Here is a 26,437-nt window from a genome sequence, read left to right as displayed (position 1 = left end):
CAAAATGACCACTAGGGTTGATTCCAGAATAACCAAATTAACTTTTACAGCTTTAACCTTTATTCATCCAAAATCTCAACCAATCTCAAAACTTATAAAAACATAGAAGTGTCAACCATTGAAAATAGACACCAATAGGATTTTGAAAAGGATATTAATTCTTCCAGTAAAAACCAAGGAGAGCACATATTAAATAAGTCTTATCCAAAGTCTTATTTCTATAACCTTTGGATGGCTCATAGTGAAGGGGAGAATCTGTTCATACAAGTTTGTCCGTTGATCTTTGACATGTTTATTCAAAGAGGATTCTGCCTTCACAATGAGAGTTCTATCATAGAAATTCTAAAGAAAGATATTCTAACAGAACAGGAAAATATTCCATTTCTCTTTTCTTTATTATGTTATGACTGTAGACAGAATGTGAAGAAACACAAGGTTTAAGGTTAGCCAAATGACCCATTTAAGAATTCATCTCTACATAATAACTTTTCACTTTCTCCTATACTCTTTATTGTTACATCTGCCTCCTTGCACACTATGCACTCTCTCTCAGTTCTAGGCATTTTTACTGGTGGTCCTTATGCTTGGAACTCTCTTCTTCCTCATCTTTACTTCTAATTTCTTTGTTTTTTTTTCTCAAGTCACAGCTAAAGTTCTGCTTTCTAGAAAATGTGTTTTCCAGGCCTACTTAATCTGAATGCTTTCTCTATTGTTACAGTTAAAAGAGTGGTTGCCTTAAACTGTGACCGCGAAAATATGGTTTCAAGACTTTGAATTGCCAAAACTGTAAAGATAATTTTTAGTGTCTTGATTTTATATTAAAAAATAAAGTGGTTGCCATGGGGAAATTCCCAAATATGAAATACCCAAGTCAGCTGGGTTTTTATGGAGATTTTAATTAATACAAATAAGGAATTAAGGAAAGGGAGAGAGAGAGTAAGAGGAAATAATGGGAAAGGGGCCTAGGCCATTGGCCTAGGCCTGAGCTTTAAAAGAGACCAGTCAGTCTTTAATCCACTCACCACAAGATTTGTCCCAAGCAAGATTCTAGTGTTCAGAGAGACCCAGCTACTCCAACTAGTCGGAGCTCCAACACAGCTACCAAAGCTGCACTCATTTCAGCCACAGAGACCAGCCTCCAATTCAGCTCCAAAGCTGAATTAAGAGAATTTTCTCCTATGTCACCTACCCTAAGTTTTCACATCTACCAATCACAGTAGACATTTTCCAAAGGACTGACCATTCTTAATTCACACCTGAGTAGACTAAAACTTTTGAGTAATTCACACCTGAGTAGACTAATCTTGTCCTTTGCAAGTTGCCTGATTAATTTGATCTTCATAGGTACTTAGCATCCCTTTGTATTAGATCTAAAAATAGACCTAGCTTAAGAGTTCTTGCTTCACTTTAAGTATGGGTTGAGTACTTTGTTCCATTGTTCAATCAGGAGTTCACAACTTTATCTTCCCCTAAAGTATGCCCAAGTATGGGTGGAGTAATGTTAGAGTTCCCACCTACATTCCTGACTAAGTACCTTCATTGTTATAATAAGTGGATAGCAGCCTTAACCAAAAATGTTCTAAGGTAGAGTCTGAGAATTTTTAAGATTCACAAGTCTGAGAAATTTCAAGATTCACACTATAAGATTATTCCTATATATTGTATATATAGTTTGCATGTTGCTCCCTCTATTAGATTGTAAACTCTTTGAGGACAAGGGATGTTTTTTTGCTTTCCTTTAAATCCCAGCATTTAGCATAGCACCTGGCACATAATAGGTACTTAATAAATCTTTGCTAACTTTACTTGATTAGCTAGGCTTTCCTAGGTAATTAAATATTTTTACTTTAATTCCCATTTGCTATCTCAGTGATCTTGGAGTTTCTTAGCATTTTTGTAAAGGAATTCAGCAATAATATTTAAACATTGAGATTTCATCGAGCATTATACATAAATAGATCATTTAAATAGGCTGTGCTAAGTATTAGAGATACAAAGAAAAGAGTTTAAAAGCCAGTCTTTGCCCTCAAGGATCTCCCAGGCTAATGGGGCAGACAACATGCAAACACCTATGTACAAATAAGATATATACAGGATAAACTGGAAATAATCTTGGTGAAGTCACTAAAGTTAGGGGGGATTGTGGGAGGCATTTTGCAGAAGGTAAATTTTAACTGAAATTTGAAAGAAATTAGGGAAGCCAGGAGACAAATGAAAAGGGAGAGAATTTTGGGCATGGGCTACCTGCCAGTGAAATTACTGGAATTGGGAAATGGAATGGTATGTGCAAGAAACAGTCAATAAGCATTTATTAAGTAGCTGCTAGTGCCAGGCTTTGTGCTTAAACACTGAGTGTACAGAGATGCCAGGGTAGATAGAGGGGTAGATGGATGCCAAACTGAAAAGGTAGGGACTAAGTTATGAAGAGCTTTAAAAGACAACAGGATTTTATATTTGAAAATTAATTTGATAGCTGATTGGAAGATGGACTAGAGTGGGGAGAGACTTAAGAGAGACTAATCAGAAGGCTGTTTCAGTGGTCTAAGCATGAAGTGAAGAAGGCCCTGCATCAGGGTGATGATGACAGTGTCAGAAGAGAGAAGGGGACATAGATGATAGATGTTATGATAAATTCTATAGGATAATTATTAATTTATTGAGTTATCCAAGGATATTTTCCTTTTTAAATTAGTTTCATATTAGATTAAGTTACCTTTGGATTATATTAAGTCCATTTATAGTCTAGCGTGGCTTTGATAATATAAATTTTGCAGTTTTGCAAAGCTTCTCTGGTATTTTGAAGTCCTACTTTAAAGCTTACCATATAATTTTTCATTTTCTTTTAGCTGATGATCAGTTGTCTGTCCATATAGATGAAAGTGGATGGGCATGGCTGGTTTTTAAAGAAAGACTTGTTATTTGGAGGATTGGACAGTCACCAGTTTCTAAGGTAAGGCTTTTGTCAAGAAGAGACAAGTGATTAAATAATTTTTTAAAAAAATTTTTGACTAGGACAGCAGCTAGGTAGCATAGTGGATAGAATACCAGGCCTAGAGGACCTGGATTCAAATTTGACCTCTGATACTTTCTAGCTATGTGACCCTGGGCAAGTTGCTTAACCCCAGTTGCTTAGCCTTTTCCGCTCTTTTGTCTTAGAATTAAAACCAAGACAGAAAGTAAGGGTTTAAAAACAATTCTTTTACTGGAAAACAAACCAAATTATTCTTTATATTTTTATGACTATATGTACATATATAATGCCATTTTTATAAAGTAACTATGATACAGTGTATACATAAAAATGTGTTGGGAAATACCAAGTCATTTCTCCCTTTTCCCTTTTTAGAGTTTCCAGACTTTTTTTTAAACCTTTACCTTCCATCTTAGAATCATACTGCAGATTGGTTCTAAGGGAGAAGAGTAGTAAGGGCTAGGCAATGGGAGTTAAGTGACTTGCCCAGGGTCACTCAGCTAGGAAGTGTCTGAGGCCAGATCTGAAGCTAGAACCTGCCGGTTCTAGGCTTGGCTCTTAATCCACTGAGCCACCTAGCTGCCCCTCCAGATATCTTCTTGAGTCATGGTTTGTTAATTGGCTTAATTAAATTGAATAAATAGAAATTTTTGATGAATATATTACAAGTTGGGGAAAATTAGCCAAAGCAACACAGAAAAGTGGACATGTCTAGAAGAATAAAGTGGAAAGTATTCCTATATACTGGTCAGGAATGCTGAGTGTAAGTGAGAAACAAAAGACAGGAGAGGGGGCAGGGTGTCAGTGACCAAAGCCAAAGTCTGGTACTATTGTTATCAGAATTAGTTTGTAGGAAATGGAGCATGATAGACTGATAATAGCAAATTGGTTTTAAGAGGGCCAGATTGATTATATGGTTTTTCAGCCAATTTTTTAAAGAACTCTCATATAAGAACTAGAAAGAACCTGACATACCTCTTTCCCCCAAGGCATTAGAGCTATTTTTCTCTTATGTATACTGTACAATGCTTGATAAAATGTTAAAGGTAACTTAAAGCCATTCTAATAGGAGAGGGAACATAAATATGTCTTAAGTGTAAAAGTAATCCTCAGCTTCTCACTTTTTGGCTATTGTAGCCTCCATCCTAAGTTAGCCCATGAGGCCTCATTTCTTCTGCTCACTGCTTTCAAAGTTAGATGATTTCTTACTGTCATTGAAATAATATCATTGGGCAAAGGGTCCCATTAAACAAGTTGGGAAGGATCCTTGGTGCCTAGCTGAGAGATAGGAAAGAGATAACCAAAAGTATTAATTTATGAGTTGATTTTACATGCAGATAAACAAACTGAGAAAATACCAGTTAAATTACAGTAGCCAAGCAACTTTTATAATAGCTAATATATTTTTCTAGTCACTTCTTTGAACTTCTTTATTTTACAAAAACAATAGGAAGATGAATGTTTGATTTTTAAAAACAAAAGCTATTTTGTAATTTAAACCACAAAAAATGAATAAAGAAGCATTTATTAAGTACTGTGTACAAAGCACCATTAGAGATATATAAATAGCAGTCCATGGTCTGATGGGATAATTGCAGCTGCAAGCCTGATGGAAAGACTAATGGATGGTTCTTAAAAGGATGCAGTGGCAAAGCAGATAATAAAACTTCTTCCTTGGTGCCATTTCCATCGATGAAATCCTAGAAGTTTTCTAATATGGAATCATTTGATAAAGCTAAAGACTGAGGAAAACTTTCTTTTTCTGGGTCTTCAATAGTTCTGATTTCTGAGGAAGTGAGGGCTGTTGTCCTTGCACAGGATGGTGCTAGGCCACATTTTTCCAGGAGTTACCCCTGTAGATGACTGAAGGGGCACTACTGGCTTTGGAATGAAGCATTCTTGACTGTTTTTCTTGACTCACTTGGCATAAAAGTACTATAGCAATTTTGACCAGTGGATAAGAGTTCAGAACAGAAGAAAAAGGAGAGAAATCTCATGTGCATTTGGATTTGATTAGAGGAATCTTATGTTTTGATACTTCTTACAGTTATCAGTTTGCAAGGAACTTCAGCTACCACCCAGTGATTTCCAGTGGAATGCTGATTTGGTAGCCCTCTCCCTGCCTGCAACTTATAAAGTCCATTCTGTTCAGGTAAATGACTTAAATATCTAATAAATTAATTAAACTTTAATAACACAGTGTTCCTGACAACCCTTTAAGACTTAGTTATAATTGAAGAAGGAGTTTCTACACCTGAGGTTCCCTCCAAAATCACATGAAAAATCACAAGTTTGAATCAAAAGCAAAAATAGTTACCCAGCTTTTATTTAACTTTTTCAGTATTCAGATTATAAGCTAACATCTTTCCCAGCATTATGAAATCATCACATCAGCAGTTTTCTTACATATTAGTTTGCTAAGTATGTTTTAATATAATCTAATTTCAAGTCTGTGGCTGTAATGGTTGCTACCAGAGAAGGATCTGTTCGCTACTGGCCTAGCCTTGCCCATGAAGACAGCTATATAGAGACTTCTGTTGACTTTGGAAGTACAGATAAGCTTTGGAGTTTTCTAACAGCTATACAGGTAGTGTATATTTTCTTTTGTGTCATAGAACTTATATGTGGGACATCTGCGAAGTAGAAGTTAGATGGTTGAACAATAGGACCACCCTTCACATCAGATTGGTCAGAGAACAAGAAGAAAGAGAAGTGAGATAGTCTGGAGAAAGGCTTCAATTCAAGCCTGTATTTTTATATTTCAGTATGGGGAATAATGCTCTAATGGGATTCTGATACATCAGAATAATATGATAAGCCAGGATTGTTTTAAATAGCATTTTAGGAAAACAGGTTATTTTTATCAGATGACTAGAGGTCACAACATAAATTCTGAAGAACAGCTTTTCCTAATGATTAAATTCATTATCAATAGTATCATTAAATTTAATAAATGATTTATTATATTTGTAATTGAATAGTCCTAGTAAAAAAGTACATGGCTTTTTGAGAGACTGGGGATTTTTATGCAGAAAATGTTTTTTCTGCCAAATTTTTAGGCTGCTATGTAAATTACCTTAAAAACAATACTTTAATTTGTAACACTTAGTTTTAGGATGCATATAATTTTGCTTGTAGGGAGCATTTTTTTTTATTACTATTCATTTTCTTCAAAAGTTTCCATGCAAAAAGCTATTTTGATTGCAGTGTTGTTTTTTTCTTAGGGTGGTAGCTTTATTTTGGCCTCTTCAAGGGCCCAGCTAATTCGATTGATACCTGAGAATTTGGGCAAGATCCATCAACGAATCCTTCCACAGGGTCAAGGCATGCTTTCAGGAATTGGTCGAAGAGTTTCTTCTCTTTTAGGAATTTTGTCTCCTAGCAATGACCTCACAGTAAGTTTGAAAAACAAAGGTAAAAGGACTTTTAAAAGGATTAATGTGAACCTGATTAGCTTTCCACTTAACTGTAATGTTCTGATGATATTTTTCTCTTCAATAGTATAGTCTTCTAGAATCACTCAAAAAGTGCAACTGAATTTTCATCAAATAATATTTATTAAGAACTCATCTATACAGGCCCCTAAAATCATCAGATGGTGTTAACTATCAGTATTTTATATAACTTTAAAACCATATACTAGTGATGGTGAATTGATGACACATAGAGCACTCTATGGGTCTGCATGCCAGCCCCACTCCTTTCTTCCCCCATGTCACTCCACTGAGTTTGTTACTAGAAAGGCAGAGGGACTCGGGTGGAGCCGTTCCCCTCCCCCTCTCCAGCATCCCTGATGACATTTTTTCACATCCCCTGCCCCTCTGCCCAGCAGTCCAATGGGAGTGCACATGAGGTAAAGTGGGTGGCTCACAGGTGGCAGAGCTGAGGGGAGCAGAGAGCTTGGGCTACTCCCCTCCCCCTTATACTCACTGAGGGCATTCTTTACTTCATCCACTCCTCCACCCAATAGCCCAATGGGAGAGCTTCCTCCCCTGTGTGGGGTAAGGCGGGGTTGGGGCTTGGCACAGTCTCTGAAAGGTTCTCCATCACTGCCATGTACTTACTTTGCAATATTTTTAAAAGTAAAATAAATTTTTTAAATAAAAATATATTTAAATTTGGCTATTACCTCTAACAGATTGTAATAGTTATTTTACATTTCATTTATTGCTCCAAGTACAGAGTTCATCTGCTTTAACCATAATACTTAAATTCCTTGTTAGAAGCTACATTTCATATTAACAAAGTAAATCTATATAGTTCTGAATGTTATAGTTTTATAAGATCTTACCTTATAAATAATTGTGCTGAAATTATAAATAAGTTAATCAAAAAACAAAATATTTTGGGAGTTTGTGATAAAAATAGTACTTTTTATAACTGACTTGTGAATGACTTTTCCTCACCTGTACAGCTTTCCAGCGTCTTCTGGGACAAAGAGAAGTCAACTTATTACACCCTTACAAGTTCAACACTAAGCAAATGGGAAATAGATAGTACTTCAGAAAGACAATGCCAAAATTGGGACATAAATAAAGCCCTTAAGGAAAACATCACAGATGCAATTTGGGTAAGGGGGAAAATGCTCTCCACTGGATTTCCTTCAACTTTCATTTTATGATACTTTGCATTGCTTTTATTTCTCTTTAAAACATTTTTTAAAATTTGATAACCTTTTGTTTTACATTGTAGTCACTTTTGCAAACCCCCAAACCCATTTCTCTGGTCCCTCATTTTTTGAAAGAGGAGGTTAGCCCCAGTTATTTTAAAAGAGTATCATTGAGAGCCAGGCCTAGAGACAGGAGGTCATAAGTTCAAATTTGGCCTCAGACATTTCCCATTTGTGTGACCCTAGGCAAATCACTTAACCCCCATTGCCTAGCCCCGTGATGGCTAACCTGTGACACGTGTGTCAGCATTGACACGCATAACCATTTTCGATGACGTGGCTGCATGCAGGCTCAGCGAGTCTCAGGACCCAGGAGCCAGCCACAACCATGCCCATGGCCATGCCCCGGAAGCAGGGGAGGAGAGGGCTGCTACACAGTGCTGGGGGTGGGGTGGCATGGGGATCCCGTGGGGGCAGGGAGGAGGAACAGTCCTGGGGAAGGAGGGAACACAGACAGGCAGGCTGCTGGGCAGCAGTTGGTGCTCTCCTGGCATCCCCTCCCCTCCCCCTTCCCCAGCCAGGTGACTGGGAAGGGGAGGATCAGGGCAGACTGGAAGTCTGGGCAGGGCTCCAGCCCATGTGCAAAAGAGGAGTGCCTGGAACCAAATTACCAGAAACTTTTAGCACCCTGAAAAATATAGCAATGTCTTTACTCACAATTTTTCCCTCTACGTACTTTTGTGAGATCTTATTCTCAGTGTTTTTTTTTTTTAAACCCTTACCTTCTGTCTTGGAGTCAATACTGCAAGGCAGAAGAGTGGTAAGGGCTAGGCAATGGGGGTTAAGTGACTTGCCCAGGGTCACACAGCTGGGAAGTGTCTGAGGCTAGATTTGAACCTAGGACATCCCATCTCTAGGCCTGATGCTCAATCCACTGAGCCACCCAGCTGCCCCCCCCCCCCCCCCACGTCAGTGTTAAATAATATCAAAACCAACAAAAGAAATAGATTGACAGATGAAGTTAGTAGCGCTTGCTTGGTCTTGAAGTGTACAAAATACCAACCTTCAAATGAAGATTTAACCAATGAAATTCAGCAACAAAAAAGTCACTAATAGGTAGGTTAGTTAAAAAATTCCCCCTCCCCCTCACTTATCTTACTTCATGGCACCCCACACAAGTTAAATAATATCAAAACCAACAAAAGAAACCAACTGACAGATGAGCAAAGAAGTCACTAAGCAGGTAAGTTAGATAATTAGTTTTTGGTTTGTTAAATAAAGTTATATATTACAATTATACATTTTTGTTATTTAAAAACATATTTATATGCTTTTTATTTAAATATTTATTCATATATTTTAAATATAGATAATTGATATACATATATAAATATTGCAAAATTATGTTTTGTTTTTTTTCTTGAAATGACATACCACCTGAGTTATGCTGAGTTTTTTGGTGAATTTTGATACACCAAGGTCAAAAAGTTGCCCATCACTGGCTTAGCCCTTACTACTCTTCTGCCTTGGAACCTGTATTGGTTCCAAGGCAGAAGGTAAGGATTTAAAAAAAAAATAAAATAAGAGCATCTGGAAATTCTCAAAACAGAATTAATTTTGATTCTTTTTATATTTAAAGAGAATGTAGCACTTTTATATAGCACTTCACTATGTAATACTTCTCTACAGTAGTACATATAGGGTGCCATTGCAAGATGAAAGAATAATGTTCAGCTTTCAAAGTTCTAGGAATTCTCATTAACGTGTTCATTAAAAAAAATTAGTTATGTTTATTTAGTATTGTAATTCATGTCTCACTATAGGGGTCAGAAAGTAATTATGAAGATATCAAGGGAGGTGTCAATGTTGCCTATTTGGGATTGAAGCAGAACTGGTAAGTAATTTTTCACAAGGAAGAAGGGATGATAATTTGTAAAGATTGTTGGCCCTGTCAAAAAATGATGAGCATTCTTCATCTTTGCCTTTCCACATGTTCCATATTTTATGAATGGAATTTTTAATTTCACATTTTGTGAAATGTTAATCTTTGACTTGAGAATGTTAAGCTTTGTAAAAAACATCCTGATCATACCACACAACTTGACAGTGCTGCTGTCCTCTCTTACTGGAGATGTTTGGAGACGTTCTCCTTTTCATATTTTCCTATGTTTTAGGCAGTCTCAGCAGTGTTGCTTCTGCTTCTGTCTCTTAGCATGGAAGAGGAAAGGGGAAAGTAAAATTATATTCCAAGGTAGAAGTCAAAACAACATCCCACATAAAAGCAATCCATGTCAAACCATTCCAACATTTTGCCAGGAAAACCCCAAATGGGGTCATAAAGAGCTATATATGACTGGAAATGATTGAACAACACTGTTCAAATACTCAGCCAAACTGTCTTCATTATAGGCCAACCTGAGGTTAGCTTTCTGATAATGGCATATTAGAGGGAAGATATCTTGGGATTTTGGATCAGAGAACCTAGGTTCAAATCTTGACACTTATTTGTTTCCTGGGTAAACTTCAAATTTTTTACCCCTCCCTAGGCTTCTTCTGTAAACCAAGAAACAAATCTTTAACATCCTTTCCAATGTTCTTGGTCTATGGTTCTGTGATGGTAACTGCTATTTATAACATTGTCTCTATGAGAAATGTTTTTTTTAGTTTCAAATAGCTGACTTACACATCAGTTTTTTAGAATAAAAATTTTTCATAAAAGGAAAATGCCTTATTTTATATAGTTTAGAAAAACTTGAATTATTCAAGATGTATATGAATTATAATTAAAATATATACTAGTTTTTCAGTCTCAGTGTATGCTTCTTCTTTTTTTTTTTAAATAAATAAAACCCTTGCCTTCCATCTTGGAATCAACACTGTGTATTGGTTCCAAGACAGAAGAGTTTTAAGGGCTAGGCAATGGGGGTTGTGACTTACCCAGGGTCACACAGCTAGGAAGTGTTTGAGTCCAGATTTGAACCCAGGACCTCCCATCTCTGGGCCTGGCTCTCAATCCACTGAACTACCCAGCTGCCCCCTCAATGTATGATTTTAAAAACCTCACTGATTTTGTTTACTAGTATGACCAGAAATTTTTTTTTTAACCCTTGCCTTCCATCTTAGAATCAATATGGTGTATTGGTTCTAAGACAGAAGAGCAGTAAGAGCTGAGCAATGGAGGTAGGTGACTTGTTCAGGGTCACACAGTGGCCAGATACTTTTGACAAGCATTTCACTCATTTCAAATTCAGTGCTATTTTATTAAGGATATCTTGCTTTCCCACCTATAACATTTCTTCCTTGTGGAAGGTACAAAACAGAAACATTCATAGAAATAAAGGAATTACCATCCTATTTTATTTTTATTATTCTTTTCACTTTCAATATCAAATTATCATCCTATTTTAGATCATTGTTTATGTTATTTTATTATGGGATTGATACCATGGTAATTTTTTTAAACCCTTACCTTCCATCTTAGAATCAATACTATGTATTGATTCCAAGGCAGAAGAGTGGTAAGGGCTGAGCAATGGGGATTAAGTCACTTGCCCAGGGTCACATAGCTAGGAAGGATACCATAGTATTCTAATATGATATTCACAGTATCCTTAATTTTTTCCATAGAAATACTTCAATTGTCAGATGTCATTAAAGATTGCCTCAGTGAATTTTCTAGATAAACTAAGTTAAACACTTTTACTTCCAAATTTGTATTTAGTTTGGCTATTTTTGATAGAAAACTTGAGAAAAATATCCTTACCTTCTGTTTTAGTGTCAGTTTTAAGACAGAAGAGTGATAAGGGCTAGGTGATCAGAGCTAAATTTACCCAGGATCATACCTCTAGGAAGTGTCTGAGGCCAGATTTGAACCCTAGCCTGGCACTCTATCCACTGTGCTACCTAGCTGCTCTGATAGAAAACGTTCTAAAATGAGTTAGTTCCTTCTTATAGAAGATGTTAGACATATATTTTCTGATGATTATGAAGATAAGTGAATATATTGTAATACACAGATCAGTTCTGTATCTGCTTTTGAATTTTTCTAATTAAATTTTCTCAGTTCTGATCTCTTTTTATATCTTTTTTTGGGTGTTAATTCAACTCAGCCACCATTTATTAGGCACTTATATGCCAGTCACTGAGCCGAGCATGGAAAAATATAAATTCAAGCAGGAGGGGCAGCCAGGGATCACAATAGTTAGAGCAGCAGGCGTCCTGGGTTAAAATCTACCCTTAGACACTAACTAGCTGTGTGACCCTGGGCAAATCACAACTCCATTTGTTTAGCTATTGCCCTTCTGCCTGACTGCCCTCTGATTGGGAGGATCAAATCAGGAAGATCATTTATGCCCTTTCATCACATTTCTCTGTGATGAGAATACTTTGCCAAATTAGGACAAAATGACAAACCAGAAGGAAGCTCTAGAAGTCTTAGACTGGAAGTACCCTCAGCCCCTATGGCCTCTTCCTCTGATTGGTTAGTTCTTCCTAGAACCTCCATTTTAAGGAGCATGCCCAGATCAGCCACATCTTTGTTCTTCTTCATGCTGAAAAAATTAAAATTAATGTGCAATAACTAAAATATATTAAAAAGACTTATTAATGATCATTAGAAATAAAGGAATAAAAAGGTAACAAAATAAAAAGACCACGTGCCCATGGCTAATCAGCCTGTTCAAAAATCCCTGCTTACCACCACAGTTGCTGACAGGAAGTAAAGAGGCAGGGACCAGCCACCCCACTGCCTAATATCCCCTGTCTACAGGAAATATATAATGACAGTAAGTCAGTGGGCTCCCCGGAAATGTAGTTTTTAGGGTAACTAGATTTCCAATTACACAGTGTCCTGATTTGTGGCCTATACTCCAACATGGGTTGTTCATAATTTCTCTTTGCAGAAGACACTTTGTCTTTGTTATTAAATTTTTTTGAAAATTTTATTTAGTCAATTTATAACATTTTTTCCTGGTTACAAGAATCATGTTCCTTCCCTCTCCTCCCCCTACCCTTTCCTGTAGCTGACACGCAGTTCCACTGGGTTTTACATGTGTCCTTGATCAGAACCTATTTCCATGTTGTTGATGTTTGTACTACTATGATCATTTAGAGTCTACATCCCTGATCACATCCTCATCGACTCATGTAATCAAGCAGTTGTTTTTCTTTGGTGTTTCTGCTTCCACAGTTTTTCCTCTGAATATGGACAGCATTCTTTCTTATAAATCCCTCTGAGTTGTTCAGGCTCACTGCATTGCCACTGATGGAGAAGTCCATTATATTCGATTGTACCACAGTGTATCAGTCTCTGTGTACAATGTTTTCCTGGTTTTGCTCCTCTCATTGCATCAATTCCTGTAGGTCGTTCCAGTTCATAGGGAATTCCTCCAGTTCATTATTCTTTTGAGCACAATAGTATTCCATCACCAACATATATTACAAGTTGTTCAGCCATTCCCCAATTGAAGGGCATCCCCTCATTTTCCAATTTTTTGCCACCACTAAGAGCGCAGCTATGAATATTCTAGTACAGGTCTTTTTCCTTATTATCTCTTTAGGGTATAAACCCAGCAGTGCTATGGCTGGATCAAAGGATAGATGATCTTTTAGCCCCCTTTGGGCATAGTTCTAAATTGCCCTCCAGAATGGTTGGATCAATTCACAACTCCACTAGCAATGCATTAATGTCCCAACTTTGCCATATCCCTGCCAGCATTCATTAATTCCTATTATTCCTGTCATGTTAGCCAATCTGCTAGTTGTGAGGTAATACCTCAGAGTTGTTTTGATTTGCATCTCTCTGATTATAAGAGATTTAGAACACTTTTTCATGTGCTTATTAATAGTTTTGATTTCTTTAACTAAAAATTGCCTATTCGTGTCCCTTGCCCATTCATCAATTGGAGAATGGCTTGATTTTTTTGTACAATTGATTTAGCTCTTTTTAAATTTGAGTAATTAGACCTTTGTCAGAGGTTTTTGTTATGAAGATTGTTTCCCAATTTGTTGCTTCCCTTCTAATTTTGGTTGCATTGGTTTTGTTTGTACAAAAATTTTTTAATTTTATGTAATCAAAATTATTTATTTTACATTTTGTGATTTTTTTTCTATCTCTTGCTTGGTCTTAAAATCTTTCCTTTCCCAAAGATCTGACGTGTACTATTCTGTGTTCACCTAATTTACTTAAAGTTTCCTTCTTTATATTCAAGTCATTCATCCATTCTGAGTTTATCTTGATGTAGGGTGTGAGATATTGATCCAAACCTAATCTCTCCCTACTGTCTACCAGTTTTCCCAGCAATTTTTATCCAATTTTGGTCCCCAAAACTGGGATCTTTGGTCTTATCATAGACTGTCTTGCTGAGGTCACTTATCCCAAGTCTATTCCACTGATCCTCCTTTTTGTCTCTTAGCCAGTACCATATCGTTTTGATGGCTGTGACACTTTGTCTTAATGTCTGGGTTATTTTTATTTAAATTTTCAGGGGACTTGCATTTTATAATGAGTTTTACAAATTCTATTTGGATGTCTGTAATTTCTTAGATCCTTTCTAAACCTTTATGTAAACCATTTGACAAAGTGGTCATCTATAACCAGTAGGTTATTCTTTTATTTTTTTCAACACTAGTGGAATATGTAAAATATGTACCCATATGTCAGTGAGTGAAATTTATGTGATATATGAATTCATACATACTTTCATTATTATATCTGAATATTGAGGATATATAGTTTTTTTTTAACTTTGGCAACTTTGTATGTGTGTTTTTCTGATGTAAAGCATTTTGAACAAATGCTTGCAATTGTTAAAATTGTTCACTCACCCTTGGCATTTGAAGTCAATTTGAACTAGAATTGATTTTCATAAAAACTAATCAATTTTCTAACTAATTTCAAATATCAGTAACCAGTCATGTGAAATGTAATAATTCTTTTTGTTTGTGTGTTAACAGCAGGAAGATACCTTTTTGTTTTCATTTTTTTACACTGAATAGAAGTATTAAGGATTCCACTGGATGTTAGCAGTAGGAGGGAAAGAAAAAAAATTTTTTTTCTTTTGCTAGTTGAGGCAGTGTTAGACTTGGAGAATCAGTGGCTTAAGTTTGTATAATTGGTTAAAAGTACATATATCCTGGATCTCTGAGGTAAGAGTTGTGAACACCTAACAGAGATTTCACAAACTCATACAAATAATCAACATTTCTATTTTCCTTAGGTTATAATAAGTGAATTTATAGGACTGATTAGATGATCTGTTGAGAGTCTCTTTCTCTTTAATTGAATAGTGATGGACTTGTGATTTTGGCATCAGCCTGGCACCCAGGAGATAATCCATGTCTCACGTATTATACTTTAATAACAGTAGAGGATAATGGCTACCAACTCTCTGGGGAAGTTACTGTAGAAGTTACTCAGTATAATCCACCTTTTCAGGTAAGGAATTATATGGAATTTTATCTAAATCATCTATGGAATTGCATAATTACATTGATTTTGTTTCGGGTGATGGTGGTTTAAAAATATTGAATCTCGTTGCCTTAAATCGTTGTTTTTCTATAGCACAGTCTTGGAGTTTGTTGGGATTTCTGAGGTGATCTAATCATTCAACAGGCAGTTATCACACTGTGTTAAACATTGTGGATGCAAAAGAAAAGGGTCAAAAATAGCCCTTACTATCTAGGATTTTACATCATATTCAGGAAGATAACAAGTAAATTAGTAGGTTTGTACAAACTTTATGCAGAATAGATGGAAAATCATTTGAGAGGGGAAAGTGGTTGAAGCCGGCAGGATGAGGAAACTTTTTGAAGAAGATGAAATTTAAGCTGAATCTCAAAGTAAGCTTAGGATAGAGGGGTCAGATGTATGAGAACCAAGCATTTTGGATATAAGATGCAGCAAATACAAATGGGAGATTGTTGTGGTCAGGGAGGAAAAAGTAGGCCAGTATGGTTGGATCATGGAGTGTGGAGGGAAGCAATGTGAGAAGACTAGGAAGGTTGAAAGGGGCCAGATTGGAGAGAGCTTTAAATGCCAAATAGAGAAGTTTATATTTGATTTGAATGTAACAGAGCAATAGGAGCTTTTCAGTGGAAGGAGCTGAGAAGAAAGAATGAAAGCAGAGAGATGAATTAAGGACATGAGCTTGGGTGGTGACTGTGAGAGAAAAAAGGAAGAAGAATGTGAGAGATATGGATAGAGTTGACAAGATTTAATGACTGATTCAGTATGGGAGATGAGAGAGTGAAGAGACAATGATGATTGAGGTTAAGAACTTGGGTGATTGGAAGGATGGTTATGCCCTTCATAGAAATAGAGAGGTTAGAAAGAAGGATGCATTTAGGACAAGGGTTCTAAACCTGGGGTTTGTGAACTTATTTTCTATGTGCTTTTCATATACTTAAAACACATTATTTTGAGAAGTGCTTTTTAATAACAGACTGCCAGAGGGTTCTCTGACACAAAAAAGATGAAGAACTTCTGGTTTGGGGGCAAGATGAGTTGTATTTTGAACATATTATGTTTGAGAGGTTTATTGATTATTTAAGTAGAGATATCCAGTAGTCACTTGGTAAGGCAAATCTGGAGCTCAGGTGAGAGAGCTAAGAAAATAAGTAGATTTGACATTTCTGTCAAAAAGACAATTCAACCTATGTAAGCTGATGAAATTAGTAAAAGAGAGAGTGTAGTGACAAGAGAAGAGGCTGTGTGGTATATTCTACTGTAGTAGCCAGAATAGGGATCATGAGAAAGGAGTCCAAGAAGACATCAGACACGTAGGAGAAGAACCAGACTTTAAGAAAGTTTCAGAAGTTAGAACCTTTAAAGTTAAAATCTATGAATATAAATTAAATTATATATTATACTGTTTTCATTTAGTTTTTAAATAAATATTAAATATATTTCATATGACTTCTTCAAAATCTTATTATAGAATTGATTTAATATAACCAATATTTTAATACCTTTATGTAATACTACAAAGGAAAATATTGCCCATCAATGACAATATCTCATCTGAGAATTTGATCATCTTAACTGGTTTTTGTTTCTGATTTCTTCACTGACTTGTTATATGAACTTGAACAAATTGCTTAGTTTGGGGTGGGGGGGTTCCTGTTTTTGGTCAAGGAAATAAGAATAAAAATATCTTATGCTACGTCAATTCTAAATTCAGTCAATAAATTAATAATTTTAAATTAATATGTTTTAATTATATTAAATATTTTAAATTATTTTATTTTTAAACAAATTCTCACTTTTCTAGAAGATTTTTAGTGGTGGGCTTGGAATCAAAAAGATCTGCATTTAAATTTGGCTCCTTACATTTATGTCCTTTGTGTTTCAATTTCCTTCTCTGTAGATGATGCCTATAGTTCTTGTCTAAGAATTAGGCAGCTAGCTGGCTTAGTGTATAATGAAGTGTAATTGGAATCAGGAAGACTATAGTTTGAATTCTTCCTCAGACACTTAATACCTCTGTGGCCTTGGTCTCAGTTTTCCCATTTGGGGCAATAATAGCAACCAACCTACCTTAGAGGGTTTTTGTTATCTTGAAATGAGATAATGTTTTTAAAGCATTATATACATTTAGGTACTTTATGATTGTCAGCTTTTATTATTAATTTTTATTTTTTCTAGATTACATGTGACAATTTTAATATTTATTTGACATTTTGCAACTATTGTTTATTAAGTGCAATTAGGTTTTAGATTTTCTGGTTATAATAAATGATTTGTTTTCCTTATACACTTATAGATAAATTGAACTTTGAAGTTGTTGGGCTTGTTTATTTTGTGACCTTTAGAGTTGTTTAAGTTTAATTTTTTTTTATAGATTTGCATATAATGTGAAATAGTTTTTCAAAAAAAGGTAATTTTATTTTTCTTTGCTTTTTTGAAATTTTAAATAAATTATTCAGTCCGAAGAACTGATGACATGCCGATTATTGGTCCCCAATTATTCGAACCAGGCTGCCTACCTCTATGGTGAAAATTCTGTCTTTGCCTGTTCCACAGGAACTGGAAGATGTTCTTTACCTCAGGAGAAAATTATCTTCAGTGCCCATGGTAAAGTAGTAATTCTAGGAAACATAGCTTATATGTTTCTATCAGCTTGACCATTCTTTTACTTTTTTCCCTAGTCTAATGCCTCTCCATATAAAATGTCCTCAAAGTCTTACAAGACACTTATCTCTACTATTCATAAAGTTGTAAATTTTTCATGTTATTAAAGAGAGAAATACATAATAATTTTCTCTACAGGAGAGAAGCAGATAGGAAAGAAACTGATAAAAGAGGTGATCAAATCATGATAGACACTATAAATATTGTTAAATTGCTTTTGACAAGATGGAGAAAATTAGAAATTAGAGTCTATAATTCTATATAATTCTACATACCATTGTTTTGTTTTGTTTTTTACTGTGATAGCATGATGATAACATCCTGGGAAGGAATGTTAGAAGTGATTTAATTCAAACTCCTAATTTCTCAAAGAGGTAAATCAAAATCCCAAGAATTTTAGCAGTTTGTATATATACAGCAAGACTAATTGATGGAAGAGCCAGAATTAGGGCCAGGGCACCTGTATTCAAGATTTTCCTGCAGGTTCTTTTGTGTTGCACGTAACTGCCTCTTCTGCTTTGAAAAGCAGTAATATTTCTGTAGTGCTTTTAGCTTTATAACAAAACTAAGAACTAAGTAATACCAGTGTTATTTATTAGCTTCATATTATAGGTGAGCAAACTAAATTCATAGAAGTGACTACTCCTGGTCTCACCACTCATAGTTGTTGAGAATCCAGATTTTAACTCAATTCTGCAATTTCTTTCTTTTTTTTTTTTTTAAAGACTAGGACTTCTGTTGCCTAGGCTGAATACAGTGGTTATTCATGGACTTAATCCCATGACTGATTATACTAGAAGCTTTGACAGGGTCTGTTTTGGAATTGCACTTTTCCTGGGCAGTATGATAGCCCTTTGCTTCCAGGGACTCATGAAATTGATGTTGAGTTGGTACAGCTACCCAATTGGCTTAGCACACAGTGCTTAACAACTCTCAAACTCAAGAGATAAACTATCATCAGCCTCCCCATTTATAGGGGTTTCTAAGTGTACTCCAGTACTCTAGCATCTCTGCTAATGCTCAGTTCCATCTCCTTTTCCCACTAAATTGCCCCCAAATTTTTGAGTATTGGTTTGGAGAAATACTGAAGAGTAATACTAAAGAGTAAACTAGAATTTATTTTAAAAGTTTTGAAATACAACTTTCTTCAGAAATTTTTCAACACCTTGTATTTATGTTTAATTCTTAATATCACATGTGATTGATTAGAATATGATTGGCAGGTAAAGATTAAGATAAATTTCTATACTATAAAATCATGTTGTGTAAAATATTTATTTTCTGTCTCATAATCTATATTGTATGTCCTTCCTTTCTTTAGGAGATAGTATTTTAGGAGCTGGTTCCTGTGCTAGTGTTCCAGTTTTTTTCTCCAGAAACAGTGGACTAGTAGCAATTGTTTCAAGGGAAAATGTGTCAGTATTACCAGAAGATCTTGAAGATTCCCTGGCATCTTCAGTTAGTGGGCCAAATAATGAGGTATTACATAGTCCCTCAAGTTAATTGTGTCAGTATTTTACCAAAAAACTAAAAATAATGAGCTTAGTTTGGATTAGTTCACCATTTTTTGTGCTTCTAATGATTATTAGCATTATATATACTAATATTATATTCATTGATTATTGTTATAGCCTCCTACCTGGTCTCCCTGTTGCCAGTCTTTCCCAGTATAATCTTCACATAGCTTTCAAAATCTTCCTAATGCAGGATTCTGTTCATATCATTGGCTTGTACAAGTTACAGGTGACATGAGAATCACATTAACTCTGAATTTGAAGTGTGGGAATGAGAAAAAGCAAGAGAAAAGGTGTGCAAAAAGCAGAGGCTTTGGTTTCAATCCAGGGGAACTCATGCATGGAACACTAAGTGATTAAGTTCCAAAGAATGTCAGGAACACTAGGTGATTAAGTTCCAAAGAATGTCAGGAAAATATAAAAACAAAGCCCTGGAGGGAAACTTTGGTGCCTATCTCTCAGGGAGCTTGGAGACTTCACTTCCTGCCAAGGTGTGTAATGGTGGAAATTTCACCTTTTTAAAATTAATGTAATATTGAACAATGGCCGCCAAGGAATTTACTTATGAAATTCCTAAAATGAAACACTCAAGTCAGAATGGAGTTTATGGAGGTTTAATCACACTGGGAGTAGGGAAAGGAGAGGGAGAGAAGGAGAGAAGAGAAAAGGGAAAGGGGCTACTCAACCTCTGACCAAGGCAGAGGGAGTTTTAGGCCCAAAGGGCCAAGGTGGAAAGAATCAGTCCTTAACTCACGTGAGTGATCTGAAGGAAAGCTGTCTGCGGGCATCCTCCCTGTCCAAGCTCCTAACACCAACTGGCGTCTAGCTCTCTCCACAGGAAGTGAGCGAATTCCAGAGGCTGTTCCCTACCTCACTTCCTGTGTCTCACAAGTGCCAATGGTTGGTTCTAGCTTGGCTTAGGACAGCCCAGGTGGACAGTTAGTTATTTCTGATTTGTCATTGACTAGCACATGCCCGTGTAGTGTGGGTGTGCACAATTTTTGGGTGCTATACCAAGATGGAGACTTTTAAAATTCACAGGTGAATAATGGACTTTTGGTTGGAAGCCATTTGCCCTGTACCTGAGAGTTCTCCCATTATCTATTTGGTCTCTGAATAGAGATATATCTACTGGAGTTATAGCTGTTCCTGCTGATTGTGTTCCTGAGTTACTATTCCCTTTTTACTATCTGATTTATTGAGAAGAATTGAGAAGAACCTGAGCCAGAAAGATCTGTCTGTTGTCATCTGAAGCCTACATGTAGCCTCTTGGCTAGACTCTGTGGGGACTTTGCCATTCACCTTCACCCTATCTGAGCTACTTGAACAATCTTCTGTCTACTAATACTATTTTGGGGGGCTGATAGATAGGAAAGCGAGATAAGATTTTTGGGGTTCAAAGACAGAGTAGAGATAGGCAGCTTGAAGACCAGAAGGCAGATTCGCAAGGATCTCGCAGCTTGGGGGAGGAGATCTAGAGAATTATAGATTAGGGAAACCACCTTTGGCCCTCCTTCCTTTCCCTGTGTTAAAACACCCTAAACCCTTTTTGTTTGGAAAAGTTAGCAATCAGCTTGTGTTTTGTCACTGGATCAGACCTGAGGCCTACCATCTGGGTCTACAGCTTGATACTACCAGAGAATATCACTTGACCATCTACCATCTTTAAGGGTCAAATAACTCACCTATTTCAGAAGGGACCTCAGAAGCCATTATTCAAACCTAACCTTAAACAGAAATCTAATCTATAATATACCCAAGAAGTAGTCATTCCATCTTTTCTTGTAGACCTTTCATGATGAGAGTGGCAACTGTGTCCAAAGGCAGCAGATTTCACTTTTGTTTATTCCTAAATGTTATGAATTCTTTTCCTTACCTCAAATCTAAATTTGTCAGCAACTTCACTCATTATTCTTACTTTCCAACCTCTTGAGGTATGGAGTATTAGAATAATCCCCCCTTTTCACTATATATAGCCTTTTGGATATTTGGGTAGCTTTCATATTCTTTCTAAATCTTTTCTTCTCCTGGCAAAACATTCTCAATTCTTTCAGTTACTTTCATGGTTATCCTAACCCTTACCATCCTGATTGCCCTTTTCTGGATACTTGCTTTCTTAAAATAAATATCAGTTGGGATCTTGCATTTTTTTTTCCTGCTGTGCCGTGGTGCTTCTTTAGATTGCCCTCTCTCTTTCTTTCTACCTGTTAGAATTTTTTACTTTCCTCCAGGCTGAGCTTTAGGGTATGTTCCCTAATATCCCTAAGCTAAAAGTTTCTCAGATTTTTCTAAAATTCTTTTTCTCATCTCTACTTTTTCCCAGGTTTCTTTTATCATATTATCCCCACTGCTAGATTCAAGCACTTTGAGCGTAGCAATTGCTTTTTTTTATCTTTGTATGTGTTAGCTGGTATAATTCCTCATGTATAAATGAGAATTATTAAAGGCAATTTAAATGATTAAATGAAATTCAGATTGGTACTGCCTAGTTTGCTTTTATTATTAACATTCAAATAAGTCTATGGGCATATTTTGTACATATTTGAACTTTTTTTTGTTGTGAAAGTATAGTTATGTATTCTAACAACTTCAAATGTCCTGGTATTCCATCTCCAAAATATAATTTATTATTCCAGAGTCCAGTTTTTGAAAACACATCAAAAATGGATACCATAGCACAAGAAGACAAGACAAGGTTGCTAAAAGCTGCTTTTCTTCAATACTGCAGGTAATAAAGTGTTTGTTAAGCATGATAAATTTTATTTAATATAGTACTTTGAAAAACTTAGTAAGATGGAATGAAGGAGAAAGTAATGATTTTGGAATTTAGAAGGCCTAGATTGGCATCTTGTAGACCTTTCATGATGAGAGTAGCAACTACCTTCAAAGGCAGCAAATTCTACTACTATTACCAAGATCTGCTACCCTTGGGATCTCACTTGTGTGATCCTGGGAAAATTACTTTGCTTTTTTTGTACTTCAGTCTCTTTATCAATTAAGTGAAAACATTTTAAAATAAATGAACTCTAAGGTCTATTCTACTTCTAAATCCTATGATCTAATAACAGTCAAACCTTCAAAGGGTGGGAATTAGAAATTTTGCTAATGATATTGAATTGTGACTTTGAGCTTCAGAGTGTTATAGGGGTAGGAGTGGGCTATTTATGCATATATGAAAATCAGGCCATAAAGGCAGCAGATTAATCTAATGTACTTTTATATGAAATTGAAGAAAACTCAAATTTTCTTTCCTATGGAGGAATATAAAAGACTGGTCTATTTTTTAGTATATTTGAATAATTTTTTAGTGAATATATATGACTTCTGATTCTAATCCTGGCTCTATACTGAGATATGTGACCTTGAGCAAGTCTGACCCTTCAGTTTAAGTGTTGCTATCTATAAAATAAAGGGGCTGGGCTAGGTAAGGGTTTCTTGCTGGTAGGTTAGGAACTACTAGATGTATTGGATCTGAGAGCTTTACTTGGTTGCTCTCCAAGCCAATTACTATTATATTTTGTCCCACGTTCCCTTCTCAGTAAATGAGGGGATTTTCAGGAAGGAGAATACAATTGTTAATATTTTGTTCTCTGTTCTTGTCAGAGATATTTTTTATTTGTTATGCATTACCCATGTGTGATGGCATACTTTCATGATTTCAAGGTTTTTAGAAAATGAAAAGTAATTACCTTTCTCCTCCCCAGATTTGGGAATCCCTGTACTAGCATTCTAATATACTTTCCTAAAGTTCTTGCTTTTTTACATTTATTTTTTATACTATTTCCATAGCTATGTTCAGTCTTCTGGTCTGTAGGGGGGGCAATGAGGCAAGCTTTTTCTGTTTTAAAAGACCTAGCACTTAAGTGGTAGTTCCTACTTTTTCTCCATTTGTTTTATAATTATGTTGTGACTTCACTGTGGACAGGGAAAGTTCTGGCAGATTTTCAATAGTCTAGGTCAAGATGGAAAGGAATCATAGAATTTCAGAGCTTAAAGAGACCTTAGAGATCCTCTAGATGAGGAAATTTGAGGCCCAGTGATTTTTCCAAAACACATAGCACTAAATAGTGGCATAACTGCAGCTAAAATCTAAGTCTTCTAAGTCCCAGTTGAGTGCTTTTCCATTGGGCCATGCTGATAATAATGTGGCAAATGACTTAATAACAGATCCTGAACTTTTTACTGAAGGCTCCAGAATGCAACAATCTTAGGAGCAATGTATGACCTATGATGGCATAATAAGATGCTATTATCAGTTTTTGCATTCCTTACAATACTTAATACAATACCTTATATATAATAGGTACTTACTGTTGAATAAATAAACACTGTAGCACATCTATCCCTTTAGGTTTTACAGAATACTATAGGTCTTGACATTTGAGCAGGAGGGGTGGGTTGTTTTAGACTTGTAACCTTCTGAGTAAGGAACTTTCCTAAGTATTTCTTCTAACATAGCCTTCCCAAACTGTATGATCCCAGAAAACAATTGAGGTCCCTCACTAGTATAGTTTTGTTGTCTTATTTCCTCCCATAATTCATTTAATTTTTCCTTTAATAATTTCTGTGCTATACCATTTGTTCTTATATGTGTAGTATTACTATTTTTTGACTATAGTTCCTTTTAGCAAGATGTTGTTTCCCTGCTAATCCCTTTTAATAAATTAAGTTTTATTTTTGCTTTTTTTTTTTGGTCTGAAATCATGATTGCTCTCCCTGTCTTTTTAACTTCAACTGAAACAAAATAGATTCTGCTCCAGCCTCTTATTTTAACTCTTTGTGTATCTCTATTTCAAATGTGTTTTTTGTAAACCACATATTGTTGGATTCTGGTTTCTAATCTATTCTGCTGTTTACTTCTATTTTATGGTTGAGTTCATTCCATTCACATTCAATTATGATTACTAACTACACACTTAAAAAAAATTATTTATTTAATTTAGAGTATTTTTCCATGGTTACATGGTTCGTATTCTTTCCCTTCCCTTCTCCCTCCCCTGTCCTGTAACCAACAAGCAATTCCATTGGGTTTTACATGTGTCATTGATCAAGACCTATTTCCATATTATTAATATTCACCATAGTACACTGATTATTTAGAGTCTACATCCCCAATCATATCCATATTGATCCATATGATCAAGGAAATGTTTTTCTTCTGTGTTTCTACTCCCACAGTTCTTTCTCTGTCTTTCTTTTGTCTTGGGTCATTGCATTGCTGTTAGTAGAGGAGTCTATTATGTTATTGTGCCACAGTGTATCTGCCTCTGTGTACAACATCCTCTGGGTTCTGCTCCTTTCGCTCTGCATCAATTCCTGGAGGTCGTTCCAATTCACATGGAATTTGTCTAGTTCATTATTCCTTTTAATACAATAATATTTCATTACCAACAGATAACACAATTTGTTCAGCCATTCCCCAATCGATGGACACTCCATCATTTTCCTGTTTTTTGCCACTACAAAGAGCGTGGCTATAAATATTTTTGTACACATATTTTTTCCTATTATCTCTTTGGGGTACAAATCCAACAGTAGTATGGCTGGATCAAAGGGCAGGCATTCTTTTAAAGCTCTTTGGGCATAATTCCAAATTGCCTTTCAGAATGGTTGGATCAATTCACAACTCCATTAGCAATGTATTAGTGTCCCAATTTTGCCACATCCTCTACAACATTTATTACATATTAGCCAACCTGCTAGGTATGAGGTAGCACCTCAGAGTTGTTTTGATTTGCATTTCTTTAATCAGGAAGGATTTAGAACACTTTTTCACATGATTATTGGCTGTTTTGATTTCTTTATCTGAAAATTGCCTATTCTAACTGTACACTTTTTGAAGATGTTGTTCCTTCTGTTACCACCACCTAGTCCAATCACTACATAGAGGCTCTGGATCAGCTTCCTCCACTGTCATGAATCTCTTTTTCAAAGTTCCTAAGTTATCTTGGACTGGAATAATATTTCATTTTGACCTTTTGTTGATTCTCTGACTCCTGGATTATATTTGAGATATTACTTTAAAGTTGAAGGGTAATGTTGGGAGGGTCCTGTTTCACTTTTTTAAAAGATAAAGTTGATAATCATTGCTAATTCCTTTTTTAGATGAAAATGAAATTATTCCAATTGTACATTATATCTTGTTTTCATTATTAGCTTTCTTGCTTTTTACCAATTCTGATCTTGAACTATACACAGATAACTGATTCATGAGTAATTCCCACTTCTTGTATTTTAAATCCTAGTCCATTTCTTTTTAAAATATTAATTATTTGTGATTACCATAGCCAACACATAGCAGCTAATTTTTCAAAGAAAATGTTTATGATGTAAAAGACCTGAGGCCTCTCTTATACCTTTTTGCTCAAACTATTCTATTTCTCACCACTCTCTCCTTTCCCCTCCTTTATAATGAAAGTCTTTAAATGTGTTGATTTATGGGGAAAATCTGGCCTCAAGATACTTCCTCGCTGTGACCCTAAGCAAGTCATTTAATCCTAAATTCCGAGCCATTCTATCTTAGAATTGATACTGAGGCAGAAGATAAGAGATTAACAAAAAAAAATGATTCTTCTCATCCTCTGTCTCCTTTGCCACAATCACTGTGAGAGTTGAAGGGTGCCTCATTGGACTGAGGGGCCACTTTGAAGTTTTGTTTCATGGATTTCTATGGCCAAAAAACCTCATCAGATGATGGATGGATCCCTTCATGTTTAGCTGATCCGGTCCTCAGGACAGTCTCAGGCTGGCATCATGTTCAAAGCTTCTCTAACATTTTGGAACCTTCCAGAGATTACATTCCGCTACCATAGACTTGGAGAAAATAGGGTCATGACCTCTATAATATTATGAAGCATCTGAGACTTTATAGAAAACTTTAAATTTGAAAAAATAGCAATGAAACTGGCAAATGGACCATAGAAATTACATAAACATTGATTATGATAGTTTTATACCAAAGTTCAACTGTTATAAATGTATCACCACAATAACAACAGACAGTCTCAGAAATCTCCTTAGGCAGCAAATATTTGGCTTACCAACCAGAGTTGGCAGCCAAGGGCAATACCAGTTTAGAATATAACTTGATTGTAAAATTTTATAAAGAGAATAATAGACATGAATCATATTGGTTCACAAATACAAGAAGCAGTAGAGAGTAAAACCTATTTAAAGAAATCATCGAGGACAGCTAAGTGGTTCAGTAGATAGAG

The 26,437-nt window shown here is 35.7% G+C and overlaps 1 protein-coding gene and 1 long non-coding RNA gene across 2 annotated transcripts in view; one reads left to right on the top strand and one right to left on the bottom strand.

Annotated features, from left to right (window-relative positions):
• Positions 1-26,437, top strand: part of NUP133 (nucleoporin 133) — an 85,781-nt gene that overhangs the window by 5,606 nt on the left and 53,738 nt on the right. Inside the window, exons 3-12 of the mRNA XM_001369235.4 lie at positions 2,847-2,950; positions 5,019-5,123; positions 5,421-5,558; positions 6,196-6,366; positions 7,386-7,541; positions 9,404-9,474; positions 14,868-15,015; positions 17,505-17,652; positions 19,031-19,188; positions 21,860-21,951. Of these exons, the coding sequence (XP_001369272.1) occupies positions 2,847-2,950; positions 5,019-5,123; positions 5,421-5,558; positions 6,196-6,366; positions 7,386-7,541; positions 9,404-9,474; positions 14,868-15,015; positions 17,505-17,652; positions 19,031-19,188; positions 21,860-21,951 (1,291 nt within the window). The remainder of the gene's footprint in view (positions 1-2,846; positions 2,951-5,018; positions 5,124-5,420; positions 5,559-6,195; positions 6,367-7,385; positions 7,542-9,403; positions 9,475-14,867; positions 15,016-17,504; positions 17,653-19,030; positions 19,189-21,859; positions 21,952-26,437) is intronic.
• Positions 8,992-20,249, bottom strand: LOC103094844 (uncharacterized). Its single transcript, XR_001627965.2, has 3 exons — positions 19,349-20,249; positions 11,994-12,130; positions 8,992-9,787 (listed from the first exon to the last, which is right to left on the bottom strand). It is a non-coding gene; the product is annotated as an uncharacterized LOC103094844 (long non-coding RNA).

This window comes from Monodelphis domestica, chromosome 2 (genome assembly GCF_027887165.1).
Source record: "Monodelphis domestica isolate mMonDom1 chromosome 2, mMonDom1.pri, whole genome shotgun sequence".
Lineage (NCBI taxonomy): Eukaryota > Metazoa > Chordata > Mammalia > Didelphimorphia > Didelphidae > Monodelphis > Monodelphis domestica.
The sequence above is the reverse complement of the archived record's forward strand: the minus strand, read 5'-3'. Positions and strand labels throughout refer to the sequence as shown.